The sequence below is a fragment of the Gopherus flavomarginatus genome, chromosome 21 (genome assembly GCF_025201925.1).
Source record: "Gopherus flavomarginatus isolate rGopFla2 chromosome 21, rGopFla2.mat.asm, whole genome shotgun sequence".
NCBI lineage: Eukaryota > Metazoa > Chordata > Testudines > Testudinidae > Gopherus > Gopherus flavomarginatus.
This window is the reverse complement of record NC_066637.1, coordinates 3,854,186-3,874,767: the sequence shown is the minus strand read 5'-3', so window position 1 is coordinate 3,874,767 and position 20,582 is coordinate 3,854,186. Positions and strand designations below refer to the sequence as shown.

General features: G+C 41.5%; 1 protein-coding gene across 1 annotated transcript in view; it reads right to left on the bottom strand.

Moving 5' to 3' along the window:
• The window catches only part of WRAP73 (WD repeat containing, antisense to TP73), a 30,742-nt gene extending 10,488 nt beyond the window's left edge, over positions 1-20,254 (bottom strand). Inside the window, exons 1-4 of the mRNA XM_050931704.1 lie at positions 19,891-20,254; positions 15,936-16,088; positions 15,231-15,347; positions 323-395 (exon numbers count right to left, since the gene is read on the bottom strand). Of these exons, the coding sequence (XP_050787661.1) occupies positions 323-395; positions 15,231-15,347; positions 15,936-16,088; positions 19,891-19,959 (412 nt within the window). The 5' untranslated portion in view covers positions 19,960-20,254. The remainder of the gene's footprint in view (positions 1-322; positions 396-15,230; positions 15,348-15,935; positions 16,089-19,890) is intronic.
• Between the last annotated feature and the right edge of the window lie 328 nt (positions 20,255-20,582).

Below are 20,582 nucleotides of genomic sequence, written 5' to 3'. Positions count from 1 at the left end.
TGGAAGGCACTGCTTGAGCACGTAGAGAGACGTGTAGATATATACCCTAGGGTTTAGGTGCATAGGTCATTCTACTTGCCTACGTTGGGCCTCCCTGTCTATACGGCTATTTATACCCATGCTAGCTGGGCGGGCAGTGTCTGTATGTGCAGACGTACCTTAAATAAGGTGTCCGTGTCCCTCCAGGCTGATCTACAAGCATCAGTGGGAAGGTACTTGAATACACCCTGACCATGAATGTATGCTTGATCATATGTAAATTCCATTTTCCTTTATTTCCATATTAAGAATACTCTTCCTATACTAGGTCTGATATACTCACCGTGCTGACAAGCTTTGGGATACTTGATATAAGACACAGATTTTGTACACAAGGACCAGACAGTTATCCGCAGCTGTTGGAAAGAGACCGAGACAGGGAAGTATTTGTTTATCTTTGCACATTAAAATAAAAAAAAAAAAGTGTACAGAGAATCTAATTCAACACTAAACTTTTTGTACTGGGAGGGTCTCACATTAAAACAAACTGAAACATGGAACCAAAAACTTTTCCTAACAAAACTGTTCCACTTAAATCTTAGTGTCTCTATATTAGATGGCACTTGAGGTTTTATTAAAAAACTTCTTTTCCTAACAAATGTATAACTCTTCTGTAATGCCCTTCACATATTAGATATTGTAATAATTGATTAAGTTAAAAACAGCTTCAAACTTAACAGATATACAGCTGTCCTGTTTTATTTAGTTCTGTAAATTGTTTTCAGGTGGAGTTTATATAGAAGTTATTATAAAATAATCAAGTTGTGTTGTACTGTAGTATACAGAATTATCCAAGACACATGGAGATTGGCACTCCTGTTTGCCCAAAGGCTGGATATTCCAACAAAGCAACACACCCAGCCCTCTTCCAGACATATATCTAATATGCCACTTTACATATATCCCAGGTTTCTGTTGCCAGAGTACTACATCTCCTTTTAAAACAAAACTAAAAAGCTTCAAGGTAGAGTGCTTAATAAGAGACGAGGTTATTAAAAATGCAAGTGAACTTGGGAGCTAAAACAAACTAGATTCCCGGTACTACACTTTGGAAGTATGGCCCAGATTCCCAAAGGTATTAAGCTCCTAGCGTCTGCTGAAATCGACTATTTGAGGATCCAGACCACGGTATTGGTCCTGCTTTGAGCAGGGGGTTGGACTAGATGACCTCCTGAGTTCCCTTCCAATCCTGATAGTTCATAGAATTATAGACTAACCTTGTCATAAACAGATAGCTACGGGTTAATGTCTTCCACCTGTAAAGGGTTAACAAACAGTGACCTGCAACACCTGACCAGAGGACCAATCAGGAGACAAGATACTTTCAAATCTCATGTGGAGGGAAGCCTTTGTGTGTGTTTTTGGGTTTGGTGTTGTTCTCTCTGGGTCCTGGACGGGACTAGAGGTGCAACCAGGTTTCTGCCAATCTCCCTACTACAGTCTCTTATCTATTCAGAATAGTAAGTAAGTACAAAGGCGGTCATAGTCTTTTAACTTGTTTTTCTTTATTTGCAGATGTGTATTTGCTGGAAGTAGCTTAAATTGTGTTTCTGCTGGAGAAAGCTTCTTTCTATTGTCCTTCTTTATTAAAAAGTTTTCCTCTTTTTTTTTTTTTTTTTAGAATCTAATTGATTTTTTGGTTATCTTTTGTAAGACTCCAGGAAAGGGAGTCTGCACTCACCAGGGAATTGGTGGGAGAAAGGAAAGGGAGGAGGGAAGAAAAACCTGCTCTCTGCGTTTATCTCTGTTTCTCTCTCCGGCAGAGAGGGAAGGGAGGGGAGAAGGGTGGAATCCCTTTGTTTAGATTCACGAAGCTGGAATCTGTCTCTCTCTCCTAGAGTACCCAGGACAGGGAGAATCTGAGAGGAGGAAAGGAGGGAGAAGGGAAATGGTTTTTTCCCCTCTGTTGTGAGACTCAAGGAATCTGGGTCTTGGGGGTCCCCAGGGAAGTTTTTGGGGGGGACCAGAGGGTATCAGGCCCTGGAATTCCTGATTGGTGGCAGCGCTACAGAATCTAAGCTGGTAATTAAGCTTAGAGGACTTTATGCTAGTACCCATATCCTGGACGCTAAGGTCCAGATTTGGGAATTATACTGTGACAAACCTTAATGTGCAAGACCCTATACCGAGGTCGGCAACCTCTAGCACATTGGCAGGTTCGGCCGATCGCGGCTCCCACTGGCCGTGGTTCGCCATCCCAAGCCAATGGGGATGGCAGGAAGCCACGGACAGCACATCCCTCACCCGCACCGCTTCCCGCAGCCCCCATTGGCCTGGGATGGCGGACCACGGCCAGTGGGAGCCACAGTCAGCCGAACCTGCCGATGCGGCAGGTAAACAACCTGACCCAGCCCGCCAGGGTGCTTATCCTGGCGAGCTGCGTGCCAGAGGTTGCCGACCCCTGCTCTATACAAAACTGAACCTACATATTTGTGCTGTAACATTTAGGCACAACGAGAGGAGTTACTCAACTACAGATTAGCTTTATCCTTTCATTTCCTTATTTCTGTGGGTTTAACTGAGGAAGTTTGTGAGCTCTGATCGCTAGGAATGTTAGGTTCCAGCAAACAAAACCCCATCCCTACTTTTCAGTCAATGATATTTATTCTGATTTAGTAATGGAAGCACGTAGCAATACAGTGTTGATGAGAGGTATAAAAGACGCAGGAAGTTAATATGGCCAAAAATACTTTATTAAAAATTTACATTAATACTTATTAAATGCTGATAGTAGTGTAAGAGCTAGCATCATGACCGCCAGTGTGTATTAGGAAATCATTTTCACACAGATTTGTGTGATTTCTAAACCATCTCAGAAATCTGGAAGAATGTGAAATACATAGGCTGGCAAGAGGTAAGAAATTCTTCTTTTATTTAGGTCCTTAGCGTATGATACGAGAATAGGAAACAGCATGTCAACTTAAGAGTGAAATGCTACATCTCCTGGGATGAGATTACTAATTACTGACTCTTCACTGTATTTTTTCAGTTTCAAAAAAAGTCAAGACCTGCGCTAACCAATTTACATTTTAATTTCCCCTTTCTCAACCACACAAACAGAAAAGTGACATGTTATGCAATTATTTGAAGGACTTGATTTTCAAAAGCATCAATACAAAATATTTACACAGTGTTTGGAGTATCTGTGGAGACTCATGCATCTGTAGAATTTGGGAACCATAGAGAGCAGTCAATGGCAAAACAGGCCTCTCCACAGCATGTCAAGGTCACAGCCTGAATTATAGAAGCTCTGCATTACCATCTGCAGATTATTCAATTAAAAACCAAATTCTTACTCTACCATAGCAACACCAGACATGTGTCTTCATCAGTGTGTCATGTGAACCTTTGCATTTATATTCGGAGAGAGGAATATTTGCCCAATATAATTTTTTTCTAGCTTTTTCAATATTTTGTTATAACAAGGGGATACTACAAGCAAGTGACAGTGGGACAGCAAAAAATATTTTCTGAAACTATTGCAGCACCACCAAAACTCACAAACAATAGCAAAGTAGGCCTAGTACAGTGTTTAACCACATCACTCTGTGTATTGATTTTAACCCTTCCACCGAGCAAAGGGGAAAAAATAAAACCTAGAATATGCATGGCTATATCTACAGTTACATTGGTTGGTCTATAACAGTCCTGAAGCTAGAGGAAGTATCTCCCTTCAAGGCATAAACCAACCACTGCCAGACTTGGGGAGAACTTCCACCATGGTTAGTTTAGTTTACTTTACAGTTGTCCATGATAGGAATTCTTGCAACTTTCTCTGAAGCAACTGGTACTGAACACCATTGGAGATGGGATTCCAAGCTTAATGTACCACAAGTCTGATCAGCTGTGGCATTTATGTTTCTACAGCAATTTTTAGAGACTTCTCTCATTTTACTAGAATGCATTTTCTTGCCAAGTAAGATCCTGCACTTGATCACCTGGTTGTGGGCACTCTCACACCTAGTACATGGAGCAAACTGTAAAGTGCTGCCCCGTGTCCTAACTGAAATACTTAAATTCCACTTCAAAGAATCCTGCTAAATGTCACCTCCACAGAGAAGCATCAGGAGAGGCCCAAAGCAAAAGGACTAACACTATTTTTTTTAAATACACCAGTCTCTGCATACAGCATCACAAGAATAAATTTAAAGAGCAAGGACGCTTGTAAAGAGATTTAAAGACATCACTCAGAAGCTGAATCAGGGTTTCTAGATAGCAGGAAAGAGGAAAAAAAAAACAGTTGGGCCCCCAAGCCTCTTTCATGTCAAGCAAAAAGAAAGAAAAAGTGCAGGAGGGAGCAGAGAACATGAGTTTAACTGCTCCTATCACTCTCCTATTTAGCTTCTTATGAACTAAGAATCAATGATCATGGGCCATTCCTAGGGAGGTGTGGGGCCTGGAGCGGAAGTAACGTCACTTCCAGGACCAACCGCGCAGGGGGTGGGTAGGGGAGGCAGTGCCTCCCCAAACAGCCAGATGTGCTGCCCCCCACCCCCTCGGGCTTCACTTCAGCGGCGCTGCTGGGCTCCAGGGGGCTAGAGCCACGTTGCTCTCCCTCCCAGCACTCCAGGGCTGGGGGCAGCTGCAGTGGTGCTGCCGCTCACTCTCCCTCCCAGCACTCTGGGATGCATGCTCTCCCTCAGGCGGAAGGGGTGGGGCTGGGAGTAGCCTCCCCCAGCCAGTGGGTTCACTCACCGCCCATGCAGCACCAGCCAATCACACTGACCTGCAGGGTTCCCCCAAAGCACAGGGTTTGGAACGGTTGCCCCGATTCACCGTCCCCCGGACAGCTCTGCAAGGACCTATAATGCTAACTTTAAGGGTATGTAATATAGTAATTCAACAAGAATCCACGAGACCAGCAGTTCTCAAACTGTGGGTTGGGACCCCAAAGTGGGTCCCAACTACATGGTAATGGGGTCACCAGGGATGGCTTAGACTTGCTGGGGCCCAGGACCAAAGCTGCAGTCCAAGGACTTTAGCCTTGGGCATCGAGACTCAAATTACAGGCCCTTGCCTGGGACTGAAGTCCTTGGGCTTCAGCTTTAGTCCCCACCCCCCCAGTCTTGGCCTGGCTCAGGCTTTGGTCCCCCATCCTGGGGTCATGCAGTAATTTTTATTGTCCAAACGAGGTTGCGGGTGCAATGAAGTTTTAGAATCTCTGCACTAGACTGACCTTTGATAATCAAGTTTTATATGACCACAACTGTTGACTTCCGGACACACAAAAATACACCATTAGGCTGTTCTTGATACAAGATTTACTTTAAAAATACCAACACCATGCCTACTCACATTCTTCTACAGCAACTGAAACAGTGACATGCTGCTTGCTCCTATTAATTGCACCGTTAACTGTACTTGCCTCTGTTTCTCCCTTAATCCAATCCGGCATCTCTCTGTCACACACACCCCCCAAGCCTTGAATGTTAAGTTCTGCGATATAGTCAAGCATACAAGTTTATAGCTGGAACACCGACTTGGCCTTCTGACCAAGCACCTACTAGCTATGGAAGTGTCATACAGCTTAAGGCCAAAAGGAGCCACCAGATCTAGTCTGAGCTCCTGTATGTCTCAGGTGACCAACACCAACCCACAGCTGCACACTAAACCCAACAACTGAAATTAGACCAAAGCATTACAGCCCACAGGAGACTCAGGAGTATGTGCCACAGGAAGAGAATAGGCAGAATAGAGGGTGCCAGTGTCCAAATCCCCTGCATGATACCCTCCTGCCATGCCCCCACATAAACAGTCTTGGCCCTCCAGTATAGGGCAAATCCCTGCTGCTTGAGTCAACCCAAATACATGGGTCAGGTGAACTCCACGAGGGAGGAAGCAAGCAAGCCTCCCCATAGGCTGTAGAGGCACTCTAACTTCTTTGTTTCAGCCTCCACTCCATGAGGGAAATGAGGCGGTAGAGGAGCCACCTCCCCTTATCTCTGCTCTGCCTTCTATAGCAGTGCAGAACAAACCCGTCTTCTCATGCAGCAGGACCACACTAGTTCCACTACACAAGAAGGGATGGAATGCACCTCTAGCTAACTTTGCTCGGACACCAGATGATAATACTCAGTTTGGAATAAATAAGCAAATTATGTATAAAATATATTATTCTAACCAAGAATTTTATTGGCTTTTGTGCTGTTTGGTAGCTTCTGAGCTAAAATACATACATGTATATGAAAACACAAAACTCACAAAAAGGTATATCCAGACAGTATGGTTACAGACAGGAAAAGTGATTAAAATAAAACTATAAGAATGTAATCCCAACATGTTAATCAGAGCATTCTCAAAACACCTATGACGCATATATAGCCAAAAAAGGGTACCATTTTTGCAGTCAATATTTTCTCAAAGACATTTACTGTTGTTCACTATTGCAGAGAAACCTATACAAGAGATCATGATCTTTATTATGAAATTCCAAACAGCTCCAAAATATCTGCAACTGTACCACGTACAATTCTTTATCCCCCTTTATTCGGTCAGTCCCTGGAGAAGCCATTTATGACAAATTTCACTGTAAAGTGCTGTTAAATGTGTTTTACTACTATAGCATGTGCTCACGTGGATACTCAGAGCATGTTTTAATATTACTGCACATATTTCTACATATATCTTATCTGTATGTTACTTCAGTTATAATGAATAAATAAAATGGTCATTATGATATTGAGGATTTGACAGGTTCAGACTCCACACCCAGGACATTACACAAGTCACAAGTCTGTAACTAACTGTTACAAAGAGATACTTCTTTTACAAAAGAAATACCAGACTAAATGAAGGTCTTATAGTGGGCACACAGGCTTCTTCAGTAGGAAAGCACATATCTTCAATCTCTGAATGCACCTTTGGAGTACAGGTACACACAAAAACCCACAGGCTTGCCTGTCCAGCTCAGACATGTCACCTGAGGACCAGCTATGGTCTAGTACAATGAGCATATAATTGGGAGTCACGAGATCTGAGAATCATTGATACCTTAAACAAGTCACAGACCAACATTTTCAAATATCGGTGCCTAACAGAAGGCACCTGAAAGATCAGGCCACTTAAAGTGCCTAAACTCTGGTACCCAAGTTTGAAGATATTGCTCTTACTCTCTGCGACTCAGTTATCCTATCTGTTAGAAAGATTCAAGTGGTACTTTATAGACTAACAGACGTTTTGGAGCATGAGCTTTCGTGGGTGAATACCCACTTCGTCAGATGCATCTGACGAAGTGGGTATTCACCCACGAAAGCTCATGCTCCAAAACGTCTGTTAGTCTATAAAGTGTCACTTGAATCTTTGCTGCTTTTACAGATCCAGATTAACACAGCTACCCCTCTGATGTTAGACAGATTGTTTCCCAAACTTTGAGAGGCACTTTGAAATCTATGGATGAAATGCAGAGTATAATTATAGTGTGTACATTTCATTGTCAACATGTAACTAGTCCCATGGACAAGTGAGCCTTCATATTCTCAACGGTAACAGCCACATTTATCCACATACCTGCCCTAAACCTCTATGCAAACTAGCACAAGAAAGATTGTCTCTGCTATCAATGAAAAAGAAGGGAGGGAAGAGAGTTCAGTGCTCACTGCATGTAAAAAAAGGTAAAACAGCTATTTGAAGTTTAACAAAAGGGTTTTCTGTAGAAAACAAGGTAATTTTTGCTGCAGGGAAAAACTGATTTGATCAGCTGCAAGCATTTCTTTACTGACCATCCCAAGATGTTCTCTCTTTAGTGTAGATGACTGGACTAAGTGAAGTGTCAAACTCTAATCCTAATGGTGGTGGTGTCCAGGAAGTTTTCAGCTGTTGTTTTGCAATGGAAAAAACAAACCAAAAGCAGCAGCATTTTTAAAATAGCTTAAAAACAGCTGAGAATAAAAAAGTATTTAGATGGTAACACGATAAACAGTCTCCAGTGCTGGGTTAGAGATTTCATCTCAACTTTGACAGCTTTAGGCAGGTGTGAGACTGGTGATTTTCACTAGACAAAAAACACACATTTAAACAAACTTGCATCTCAAGTGACTATCAACTTTTGTCCCAGACTTGACTGGGTCACAAGGCCTCCTTACATAGCTGTGTCTATCAGCACAGGATTTCAGAGGATTATTCAGGGCACATTCCTTGACAGAAAGTATTTTTCAACCAATATAGCCATTTACAATTACTAAGGATTAGCTCTAACATCCACAAAAAGCACACTTTTTAAAACTGACTAATTTACAATAGATTCACTGGTGTTTTAACCCCTGACTGAGCTAGAAAACGCAGAAATATGCAGTTAATAAAATCTTGGAAATATTGGATGAACTTATGTTACTGATTGTTGTATTGTACTTTGGTAAACATGGGAGTCACAATGAAAAGGTGACAACCTAAAGCCTTCATGTCCTATGAATCAGGAAAGTGAATTATCTACAAATTGGCATAAATTACAGGATGGGTGGGATGTGACAATATCCGATAGTCACACACAAACAATCTGCATTATGTAGCTAATTACAAACATCCACTCCCCCCACTTACATTCTAGATGAGTTCTCTTCAAGATTCTCAGACTCCCACATTGTGCAGACAGACTAACGATTCTCCCAACATTGTTATCTTTTTTGACTGCCACTTCACATTGAATGGATGTTGTCAGAGAACTGTCCACAATGACGCCAAGATCTCTTTCTTGAGTGGTAATAGCTAATTTAGACCCCATCATTTTATATGTATAGTTGGGATTATTTTCCAATGTGCATCACTTTGCATTTATCAACACTGAATTTCATCTGCCATTTTGTTGCCCAGTCACCCAGTTCTGTGAGCTCCTTTTGTAGCTCTTCACAGTCTGCTTTGGACTTAACTGCACCTCTACCCTGATATAATGCAGTCCTCGGGAGCCAAAAATATCTCACCGCCTTATAGGTGAGACCACGTTATATCGTGTTCCGTCCGGTACGGCATACTGGCAAGAGCCGGTATGACGTGCCGGACTGGATCAGCTTCCCCAGTGGTGATTTAAAAGGCCCAGTGCTCCAGCCACTGTGGGGGAGCTACAGGCCCTTGAAATCACTGCCAGAGCTCCGGCAGCAGGGCTCAGACTGTGATTTAAAGGGCCTGGGGCTCCACACGAATTCAGATATAACACGGTAAAGCAGCAGGGCTCAGGTGGTGCTTTAAAGGGCCCAGGGCTCCCTGCTGCTTTACTGCGTTATATCTGAATTAGTGTTGTATCGGGTCATGTTCTATCAGGGTAGAGGTGTATCTTGAGTAGTTTTGTATCCTCTGCAAATTTCTCCACACCACTGTTTACCCCTTTTTCCAGATCATTCATGAACATGTTGAACAGTACTGGCCCCAGTACAGACCCTTGGAGGACACCACTATTTACCACTTTCCATTATGAAAACCAACCCTTTATTCCTACCTTTGTTTCCTATCTTTTAACCAGTTACTGATCCACGAGAGGACTTTCCCTCTTATCCCCTCAAGCTTACTTTGCTTAAGAACCTTTGGTGAGGGACCTTGTCAAAGGCATTCTGAAAATCTAAATACACTTTATCTACTGGATCTCCCTTATCCACCTGTTTGTTGACTCCCTCAAAGAATTATAGTAGATTGCTAAGGCATGATTTCCCTTTACAAAAACCATACTGACTCGTCCCCAATAAATCGTGTTCAAAAAGGTGTCTGATAATTCTGTTCTTTACTATAATTTCAACCAATTTGCCTTGTACTGAAGTTAGACTTACTGGCCTATAATTGCTGGGATAGCCTCTGGAGCCTTTTAAAAAAAATTAATGTCACAGTAGCTATTCTTCAGTCATCTGGTACAGAAGCTGATTTAAATGATAGGTTACGTACCACAGTTAGTAGTGCTGCAATTTCATATTTGAGTTCCTCAGAACTCTTGGGTGAATACTATCTGGTCCATGTGACTTATTGTTTTAATCAATTTGTTTCAAACCCTCCTCTAATGACATGTCAATCTGGGACAGTTCCTCAGATTTGTTACCTAAAAAGAATGGCTCAGGTTGGGGAATCTCCCTCACATCCTCAGTCGTGAAGACCGACGCAAAGAATTCATTTAGTTTCTCCGCTATGGCCTCATCTTCCTAGAGTGCTCCTTTAGCATCTCGATTGCCAGGGGCCCCACTGATTGTTTAGCAGGCTTCCTGCTTCTGATGTACTTCATTTTTTTGCTGTTAGAATTTGAAGAACAGCTAGCCAAAGACTCAAAAAGTTTCTTTGCCTCCCTAATTATATTTTACACTTCCATTTGCCAGAGTTTATGCTCCTTTCTATTTTCCTCAATAGGATTTAACTTCCACTTTCTAAAGGATGCCTTTTGCCTCTAACTGCTTCTTTTACTTTGTTGTTTAGCCATGGTGGCACTTTTTTGGTTCTCTTACTATATTTTTTTAATTGAGTTATACATTTAAGTTGAACCTCTATTATGATGTCTTTAAAAAGTTCCCATGAAACTTGCAGGGATTTCACTTTTGGTGCTGTACTTTTTAATTTCTGTTTAATTAGCTTCCTTGTTTTTGTGTAGTTCCCTTTTCTCAAATTAAATGCTACTGTGGAGGGCTGCCCCCTCCCTCCTCACAGGGATGTTAAATGACTGCTTCTTGGAGCAGCTAGTCCTGAAGCCCACAAAAGGAGAGGCAATTCATGATTTAGTTCTAAGTGGAGCACAAGATCTGGACTAAGAAGTGAATATAGTTGAACCGCTTGGTAATAGTGACCATAACATAATAAAATGCAAGGTGTGAAGAAACCTTATCTCTGCATCTTGTACTGAGGTGACCTGTATCTAGCCAATATGGGGATAGTTGAAATTCCCATTTTTATTCCTTAATTTCCCTGAGCATTTCACTTTTGAAAGGTGGATAAGAAACTGGTTAAAGGGGACACTACAATGGGTCCTACTGAAAGGTGAACTGTCAGGCTGGAAGGAGGTTACTAGTTGAGTTCTTCACAGGTCAGTTTTGGGACCAATCTTATTTAATCTTTTTATTACTGACCTTGGCACAAAAAGTGGGAACGTGCTAATAAAGTCTGCAGATGACACAAAACTGGGAGGTATTGCTAATACAGAGAAGGAAGGAAGATCTGGATGACTTTGTAAACTGGAGTAAAAGTAATAGGATGAAATTTAATAGTGAAAAGTCACGCATTTAGGGATTAATAACAAGAATTCGGGTTATAAATTGGGGACATCAGTTGGAAGTAACAGAGGAGGAGAAGGACCTTGGAGTATTAGTTGATCACAGGATGACTATGAGCTGCCAATGTGATACGGCTGTTAAAAAAAGTGAATGCGGCCTTGGGATGCATCAGGCGAGGTATTTCCAGTAAAGATAAGGAGGCGTTAGTACCGTTATACAATGCACTGGTGAGACCTCATCTGGAATATTGTGTGCAGTTCTGGTCTCCCATGTTTAAGGATGAATTCAAACTGGAACAGGTACAGAGAAGGGCTACTAGGATGATCTGAGGAATGGAAAACCTGTCATATGAAAGGAGACTCAAAGAGCTTGGCATGTTTAGCCTAACCAAAAGAAGGCTGAGGGGAGATATGATTGCTCTTTATAAATATATCAGAGGGATAAATATCAGGGAGGGAGAGGAATTATTTAAGCTTAGTACCAATGTGGACACAAGAACAACTTGATATAAACTGGACACTAGGAAGTTTACTCTTGAAATTAGACGAAGGTTTCTAACCATCAGAGGAGTGAAGTTCTAGAACAGCCTTCCAAGAGGAGTAGTGGAGGCAAAAGGCATATCTGGCTTCAAGACTAAGCTTGATAAATTTATGGAGGGGATGATATGATGGGATAGCCTAATTTTGGCAATTAATTCATATTTGATTATTAGTTGGTAAATATGCCCAATGGTCTGTGATGGGATGTTAGATCGGGTGGAATCTGAGTTACTACAGAGAATTCTTTCCTGGGTGCTGGCTGGTGAGTCTTGCCCACATGCTCAGGGTTTAACTGATTGCCATATTTGGGGTCAGGAAGGAATTTTCCTCCCGGGCAGACTGGCAGAGGCCCTGGAGGTTTTTCGCCTTCCTCTGCAGCGTGGGGTACGGATCACTTGCTGGAGGATTCTCTGCACCTTGAGGTCTTTAAACCATGACTTGAGGACTTCAATAACTCAGATATAGGTTAGAGGTTTGTTACAGGAGTGGGTGGGTGAGATTCTGTGGCCTGTGTTGTGCAGGAGGTCAAACTAGATGATCATAATGGTCCCTTCTTACCTTAAAGTCTATGACAATGCTGGGCAGTACTCAGCAAAAAATAAAATATAAGGAAAAGTACAGCACTTTTCTATACTCGAGTTCCAGTAGACCATGTCACTGAGTTGAACTGTGTATCATTCTGCATGCTTGAATTGCATCATTCGTATGAAGTGTTAAATATTAGTGTCAGAATCTCCATCATTGGAGATTTTTAAGAGTAGGTTAGACAAACACCTGTCAGGGATGGTCTAGGTAATATATTAATCCTGCCTTCAGTGTAGGAGACTGGACTAGATGACCTTTCAAGGACCCTTCCAGTCCTATGATTCCATCTACCTGTAGCATTTTGTATTCCTGGATGTTATGCCATGTCTGGTCTCAGAGATTATTTATATATAAAGGATTCTTATTTGCAATACAACAAGTTTGAACTGAAACATTTTCAGAGATTTACATTGCTCTTAGATACATACAGCATTATGCTGTGTGTCTCAAAAGGTGTCCACTACTGAGTTTGCACACCATGAGCGGTGAATGGACTTTGAGGTATTCATGGAAAAGTCCCCCATTTATTTTAAGTTAGATGTTGGTTTCCTGTATGTAAATCAGATCAGAAAAATCAGTGTTATGAACTATATTTTGTTTATAATTCATATGCCATACAGTCACTATGAAAATAAAGCATATGCAGTTTAGTTATAGAAAGTTATCAGTCACACAGGTAGCTAGAAACAAACTATCACAATCACGCTTTTTTTAACAAAAAAAAAAAAAAAAAAAAAACCACACACACACTTTGTAGTAAGAGTACAAAAAGATATTAGTGAACCCATTTTCGAGCTTACATATTGACCTGAAGAATTACAAGTATGAGTCATAATTAGTTGGTGCTATATGAAAATGTCAAACTACCAAAGCTGAGCAGTATGGGTTAAAACAGAACCTTTGAAGCCTTCAAATGATCCCTGAACTTGATAATGTACATAATACGATATTAAGTATCCTGATAGTTCCTGTCTCAAACACTGTCTGTCCCAGTAGAGACTATAGATATCGTGTACTAGAGAGTAAACACAACACAGACACCAGCATAACCCAAACAGCTGTCTGACAAGTTAATTTAGCAATCTGTTTACAGCTGGAGAGAAAACCTATCCCAGCACAGATGCCAACTTGGCAAAGGCTTAAATGAAATCCTGTAGGGTCAAACTGAGTTCTGATAGGTGGTAAAAAAAATACTCACTAGTCCACCCCCACATGCGCATGCCATTATGAGGCTACTTGTAGCATGCAGCAGCAGGAGCCGCCCACAGTTTTGGTTCTCAAACTACAACAATCCTGCCTTTTAGACGTGTCTGTCTTTAGTCTGAACAACTGGACTCATTTTTATCCCCACAAAGGACAATCTAAACTCTTTCCTGGATTCATCACCATGTGGTCACCACAGTCCCCTTGAAAAAGAAAAGAAGTGCTGATGTACAGTCAGAAAACTGTTCTCTCTACACCTGACACCAAAAACTCCCATGTGAAACTCATTTATAATCCCAGTGTGTGGGTCATGAAATATTTTCTGGCTGTATTCAATTTCACTCTCACAGTCACTTAGAAATTTTGCATTTCAAGGCTTGCATTAACTCTCTACCATCCACACACAAAGAACAAAATCTTCCTCATATCCACAGCAAAGATACCAACTCTGATATTCTGCTCTCCCTGCTGGCACAAGGTTTCTCCCATTGATGATAATGGGAATTTCACACATGTAAAAAGAGCAGGATATAGGAATCAAAGTCCACTGTGTAGAATGAAGAAGTGAATTTTCCTCTCAAGTCATTTCCTCACCTTTACCTCTAAAACGTTGCTCATATCCAGCCAGGTGAAATCTCCATAAGTATTAAAGAATTTGCAGCACACAGATACTATGAATTTGTTGGATTAAAAAGTGAATTTAGTGCTAGTGAAAGTTGCTGGTGTGACAGCCCTGGTATGTGAAATCCTATGAATATTCACAGAGAATAGGTACAGTGGCAAGGCAAATTTACTGTATTTAGTTCTTAGCTTCTTTCACTATTACTGTTACTGCTCTGAGCCCTGATCAAATCAGATCATTCTGAAAAAAAACTATGACACCCCTCCCACTGTCTTCAATGAGCTCTGAACCAGGCTCACACGGACCAAACTCCCAGTGTCATATCTTGGCTGGGATTCCAAACTAAGGCCCTTATCCTGCAAGCACTAATATATGTTTAATTTTAGTCCTGCATGAAGTTCCACTGAAATCAATTAGACTAATCACATGAGTAAAGTTAAGCATATGTGGAACTTTCTGCAGGTCAGGTTCTAAGTCTCAGAAGTAATTTATCTGAACAGCATCCCCTTATTTTTATCTAAAAGGGCACTCGTACTTAAAAAGCATGCTATAACCCTATACTAGTCAGATCACATTAAATTACTTGAACTACAAGCTTATGTTTACTTTTTGCATCCCTCAGTTTGGATGATGAAAATCAGTTAAATTACTATCACTTCCAGACTCTTAATTCCTTAGTAGAGGAAACCTGTTTAAAAATAACTATTCCCGTTAGAGTTTTAAAAACATTTCTGTTCATAGATCTTGGAAAAGTTTGTGTGTGTATATTTGTTTTTTGCCCAATTTTGTATTTTGGATCACATTTGCTAGTTCTTTATCATCTTTTTTTAAATGCATAATTTCATTCCGAGAGCCATGAGTGTTCAGTATTCCACCTTTTCATCAAAAACTCAGAAAGCAAACTTAAAAGAACCAAGCAGTAATTAAATCAATCAGAATTGATCTAAAATAAGAAATGTGCATATATATATAGATTAATAGAACGCTACAGCTTTAAGATCTCTGGGCTATTTTAGAAGCTGTGTGCAGACAGTAATATGATACTCTATAGAGCAATCATGACTTCACGCTTACGTAAAACTCGGTTGTATTGAGAATATGACGACCATCCGGACTCCAGCACGAAGCCACCAGTCCTGCTGACCCCTCATCAATCTTGCAATGCCAATCTGGCTGCTCCAAGGACCAGACCTAGGTCAGAGAAACTAATCAGTGCAGCAAACTGAATAGCACATCAAAACCTCCTCTCCTCACAGAGCCGTGCAACAGCTAAGGAAGAAAATTCCATCAACACATACCAAGGAGTCAGAAAACTTTTGAAAGCCTTTGGCCATGAAGGACTGGCACTGGATCCCATTACAAAAGTAAGCCGCACATCTCTGTGCATTAACACAAGTCATAAAGCATATTTTCTTCCGTCATGTTTTCTGACTACCCACCCTTTTTAAAGCTTTTGCTCCCTTTAATAAGAGTCTGCATGTATTTATTTCCTTCTGAAATAATGAATGTACAAGATACTTGGTAGCAGCTTTTGTTTTTATAAATTTGCTCCAAGTATTTTTATTCTGATGTTATTTGTCTTCAGACTAACAAATAACCTTTTAATCAAGGTTTTGACAAACAGTAGCAAGCTCGGCTTTCTTCAAACCATGTGTTATTAATTAGAGTGTCAGTTACTTTGGCAAAGACACTTAATTAGTGCTTGATATTAGAAGTTCTCAATTTAGCAGTTAGTAAATTCTAGACAGAAACAATACGCCATGCTGTATCTGTGCTTACCTGAACAATCCCTCGTTTGTACATGGCACATAATATAAAGAGAGAGTCTGACGACCATTCTATGTATTGGATCTGATCCAGGCAAGTGTACAGCTGAAGGATCTGGAGGTTGTTCACATCTCGAATGATCAAACGGTACTGTACACATGAAGCCTGAACGCAAACAAAAATAAACTGCTTAACTGACGCACCGATATCAGAGTTATTAACTGAGACTTAAGAGCGTCAGGACCTGTGCTGCATCATTCGCACTCTACCACATTGATCTAGAGTTTAGATGTTTTAGACGCACCAGAATTTATACTTTTGGATTTGTAGGTTTGTTATGAGCTACATGATCAATTGCAAAAGAAGGTGGAAAAAGATTAATCCAAAGCAAATGTTAAAAAAAAAAAAAAAAAAAAAAAAAAAAAAACCACAGATGGTTTTAATGTAAGTTTTGTAAACTCTTACCTATGTCTTCAAGACTGAAAGATGGAAATGTTTGGTTTCAGGCCAATTTTTTATTTTAAAAAGGTACTAAATTTTCAAACATTTCTATCACAAAAACTGTTTTTGTTTTTTAAGCTGATAAGATCAACTTGAATCTAGTCAATTTCAAAAATGAATCAAAGTATGTTCAGATATTGCACATGTCCCTGACTCTCCCCTAGTCAATTTTTGTGGCTTTAGAGTCAATTTTCTTATTTTAAAATGTTTATTTTCTCTCTCTCCTTTTGCTACGTCCTTAAAACACAGGAAACTGACTATACAGAAAGCATCATCAAATGCATAAAGTAAACAAAGAGAAAAAAGGGTTGGGTTATTATAATGACACTAGTCATAAAAGTTAAGCAGCTGCTTAAATATTTTCAGGACTAGGGCCTATATAAGTAAGAGGAAATATCTATTTGCTCCATTACTACTAGTTATACTATTCAACTGCACCTACTTTTTAAAAACTATTTTTCTTCCATTTCATGTTTTCCTTTTAATGAAAAATTGGCTAAGGCCTTATTCTGGAGTAAGTGAACAACAAGCAAGTGCAGTAACAAACATGTAAGCAACTGCACAACTGACAACTCACAGCAGGAACAGAGCCTCAAGATTTTAAAAAGTGTCTTCTTCAAACAATACAGACAATGGGTCTAAACTTTAGAATTTTTTATGTTTTGACTCAACTTTAAAATTGACTAAACCAGTGCATTAGAAATATTTGCAATGTTTTGTTTAAATAAAAAACTGAGGGGCACATCTTGGTCCCAGTGAAGTCACTGGGAACCAGCCTGACCCTGAAAATTCAATTTCTGGGCTGAGATCTTGTCTGATGAAGAAACTAACCTAAAGTAACTGCAAATAATGAAGAAACCGATCACCAGTAGGTGTCACTATAATACTTAATACTGTAACATCTTTACAGTCATCAGAGCGAAATAGAAGTTAAAACTTAGAGGTTATATATTTTAACTAGACTGTTCACTAAATTATTTTGCTAACACTAATTTTTTTTTAAAAGTTGCTCATGCTTTATCACCTGCAGTATAGAAAACAGCTCACAAAGTACAGGGATTTGATTGCAAAAGACTAAGTAATCTGCTATTTGTCTCTCCTCCAGAGGCCCCAGCTGAGATAGGGATCCTGTTATGCTAGGCAATGTACAGCACTTCCTACATACCAAAGAGCTTACAATCTATCTAGACAAGGCAGAAAGGGCAGGAGGGGAAACACAGGCAGAGAGGTGAAGTGACTTGCCCAATGTCGCCCAGCAAATTAGTGGGAGAGTTGGTAACAGAACACAAGTCTCCTGACTCGGTGCAATGCCATAGCTGCAAGACCATGATACCTTTGCCCGTAGCTTTCCAGGGGTGGGGAAAAAATCAGTAAAATGGTGGCTTTTAATATTAAATTTGAACAATATGTTTATGGATTCCTACTGCTAAACTTGCAGCTAATTCTTACACAAAGCAAAACAAAGGAGTGTGTCGTCCCATCCCCCCCACCTCCCAATAATTATTGCCTCTCAAACCAAAAGTCAGTTTCTTCAAAAAGCACCAATGCCAATAAATACAGATTTTTAAAAAATGTTTATATATATATATTAATAACAGTTGCTATTACTCACAATGAAAAAAATATTGTAAGGTATGTGAAGGATCATTTTTCATTAACTAAAGCCATATAGTATTAATGACTGTAAGCATACTCTCCCTCAGACCCCTCCATTGTTGCTGTTTTGTTTGTATGTAATTTTTCTATACAATACTTTGATTACACATTAAAAATGTTAAAGTTAGGTGCATGTCTGTTGTTCTGTTATATACACTGGGTATAGGAATGGATGATAAATGCAAATTTTACTAACGATTGAAATAGTTTTATTAGGAAACTAAAAAAGTTGGTAAAGCCTCATAATAAATAAGTGGTTAGCAGGAATATGAAATTTCCCAGGAAGATTAAATTGAGTTTTTGCTAGTAAAATCTTGAATTTTGTGATCAATATTAACATTGCTTTTGAATGTATTTAATGAGTCTCAACAGTTATACTAATTATGTGTTATTTCCAAATGTAATTTTCACACAAAAATGTTTATATAAAACAAAAATCAGAGGGGTAGCCAGGATCTGTAAAAAGCAACAGAGTCCTGCAGCACCTTATAGACTAACAGAAGTATTGGAGCATAAGCTTCCATGGGTGAATAGCATTTGATGAAGTGAGTATTCACCCACGAAAGCTTATGCTCCAATACTTCTGTTAGTCTATAAGGTGCCACAGGACTCTTTGTCGTTTATATCAAAAACGTATCACTAGTTAGGAACATCACTGCAAGATCATTATCTTCAGAATAAATGTGTGTTCGTTAAAATAAAAGGTTATATTTTAAAACACATTTACTGTTTGATATAACAATTACATTTTACATTGCAACACCCCCATTGACTGTTTTCTGCCCTGATGAAAGATTCTTTAGACACCAGTCATTCTCAGTTTCAATTGTACTTTGTTTTGGATTAATTTTTTTTAAAAAGAGTCACATATTTGCAGTGAATACCTTTTGGCTAGACATTTACTATCCCACATACATCTACAAATCGTTTCTCACTTTAATTATGCATTTCCTGTCAATTCAACTGGTTCTACATGGGGCTCTAATGCAGTGGTTCTAAAACTTTTGTACTGGTGACCCTCTTTCACCTAGCAAGCCTCTGAGTGCAACTCCCTTAAGAATTAAAAACACTTTTTATATATCAGAGGGTAGCTGTGTTAGTCTGGATCTGTAAAAGCAGCAAAGAATCCTGTGGCACCTTATAGACTAACAGACGTTTTGGAGCATGAGCTTTCGTGGGCGAATACCCACTTCGTCAGATGCATGTAGTGGAAATTTCCAGGGGCAGGTATATATATGCTAGCAAGCAGGCTAGAGATAACGAGGTCAGTTCAATCAGGGAGGATGAGGCCCTGTTCTAGCAGTTGGTTTTAGTATACCTGCCCCTGGAAATTTCCACTACATGCATCTGAGGAAGTGGGCATTCACCCACGAAAGCTCATGCTCCAAAACGTCTGTTAGTCTATAAGGTGCCACAGGATTCTTTGCTGCTTTTACTTTTTATATATTTAACACCATTATCAATTCTGGAGGCAAAGGGGGTTTGGGGTGGCGGCTGACAGCTCGCAACACCAGCCCCCCATGCAATAACCTCCCGACCCCTTGTCATGGGAGAGGCTCCTGGGGTGGCTGGGACACGCGGGGTGACAATGCAGCAAAGGGCAGAGCCCACGGAGCACAAGGCAGGAGTCGGTGGGAACTGCTGAAACCCACCCCCTCGATGTCCGAGGCGGCTTACCAGCGCTGGGGGGCGGCCTGGCCCCGGGCCTGCCAGGATGCGCTTTGGGTGAGCCGGGCCCTGCAGCGCCCGGGCTGCACCAGCCCCCGCCTGGCTGCGGGTCTCCCGCCCGCCGCAGAGCCGGGCCACTCACCAGGTACTTCCCGTCGGGCGAGAACTTGCACAGCAGGCTGGAGAGCTTGAACACCTCCGAAAAATTCATGGCGGGCCCCGTCAGCAGCCGCGGGGGGTTCCCGGCAGGGTGTACGGGCCCCCGGGGCAGCGGCCAGCCGCTGTCACGCAGGCCCCGAGGGAGCCTGGCCCAAAGGGAAGCTGGGGGCAGCCAGGCCCCAGTGCGGCCTGCCCCGTTCCCCTGGCAACGCGGCCTCCCACAGAACTGCCGCCGGGGGCCCGAGCCGGGCCGCGACCCTGGGAGCCGAGGGGGTGTAAACCCACCGCCTGATTCAAAGCCACCCGCTCTAACCGCCTTCCCGGGCCGGAAGCGGGCAGGAGGGCGGCGGGAACCCGGGCCGCTTATCGGGGCCAGGCCCGCCCGCCCCGGGGCAGCCTGGGAGTTGTAGTCCGGGGTGGGGGGGGGAACAGGTACCACTGCATGGAGAGGGGTGCGACACACAGACAGACAGACAGGAGCATCTGTGGGACAGACAGACACGGGAGTGCGTGGGGCAGACGGAGAGGCAGACCCGGGGCTGGGGAGGCATTGTGTAGATCAGACAGACAGACAGGGTATGGGTGGGACAGGGAGACAGAGGGGGTATGTATGGGATAGAGAGAGACACGGGTGTGGGTGGGACAGACAGACAGACAGAGGGGGTACGTATGGGA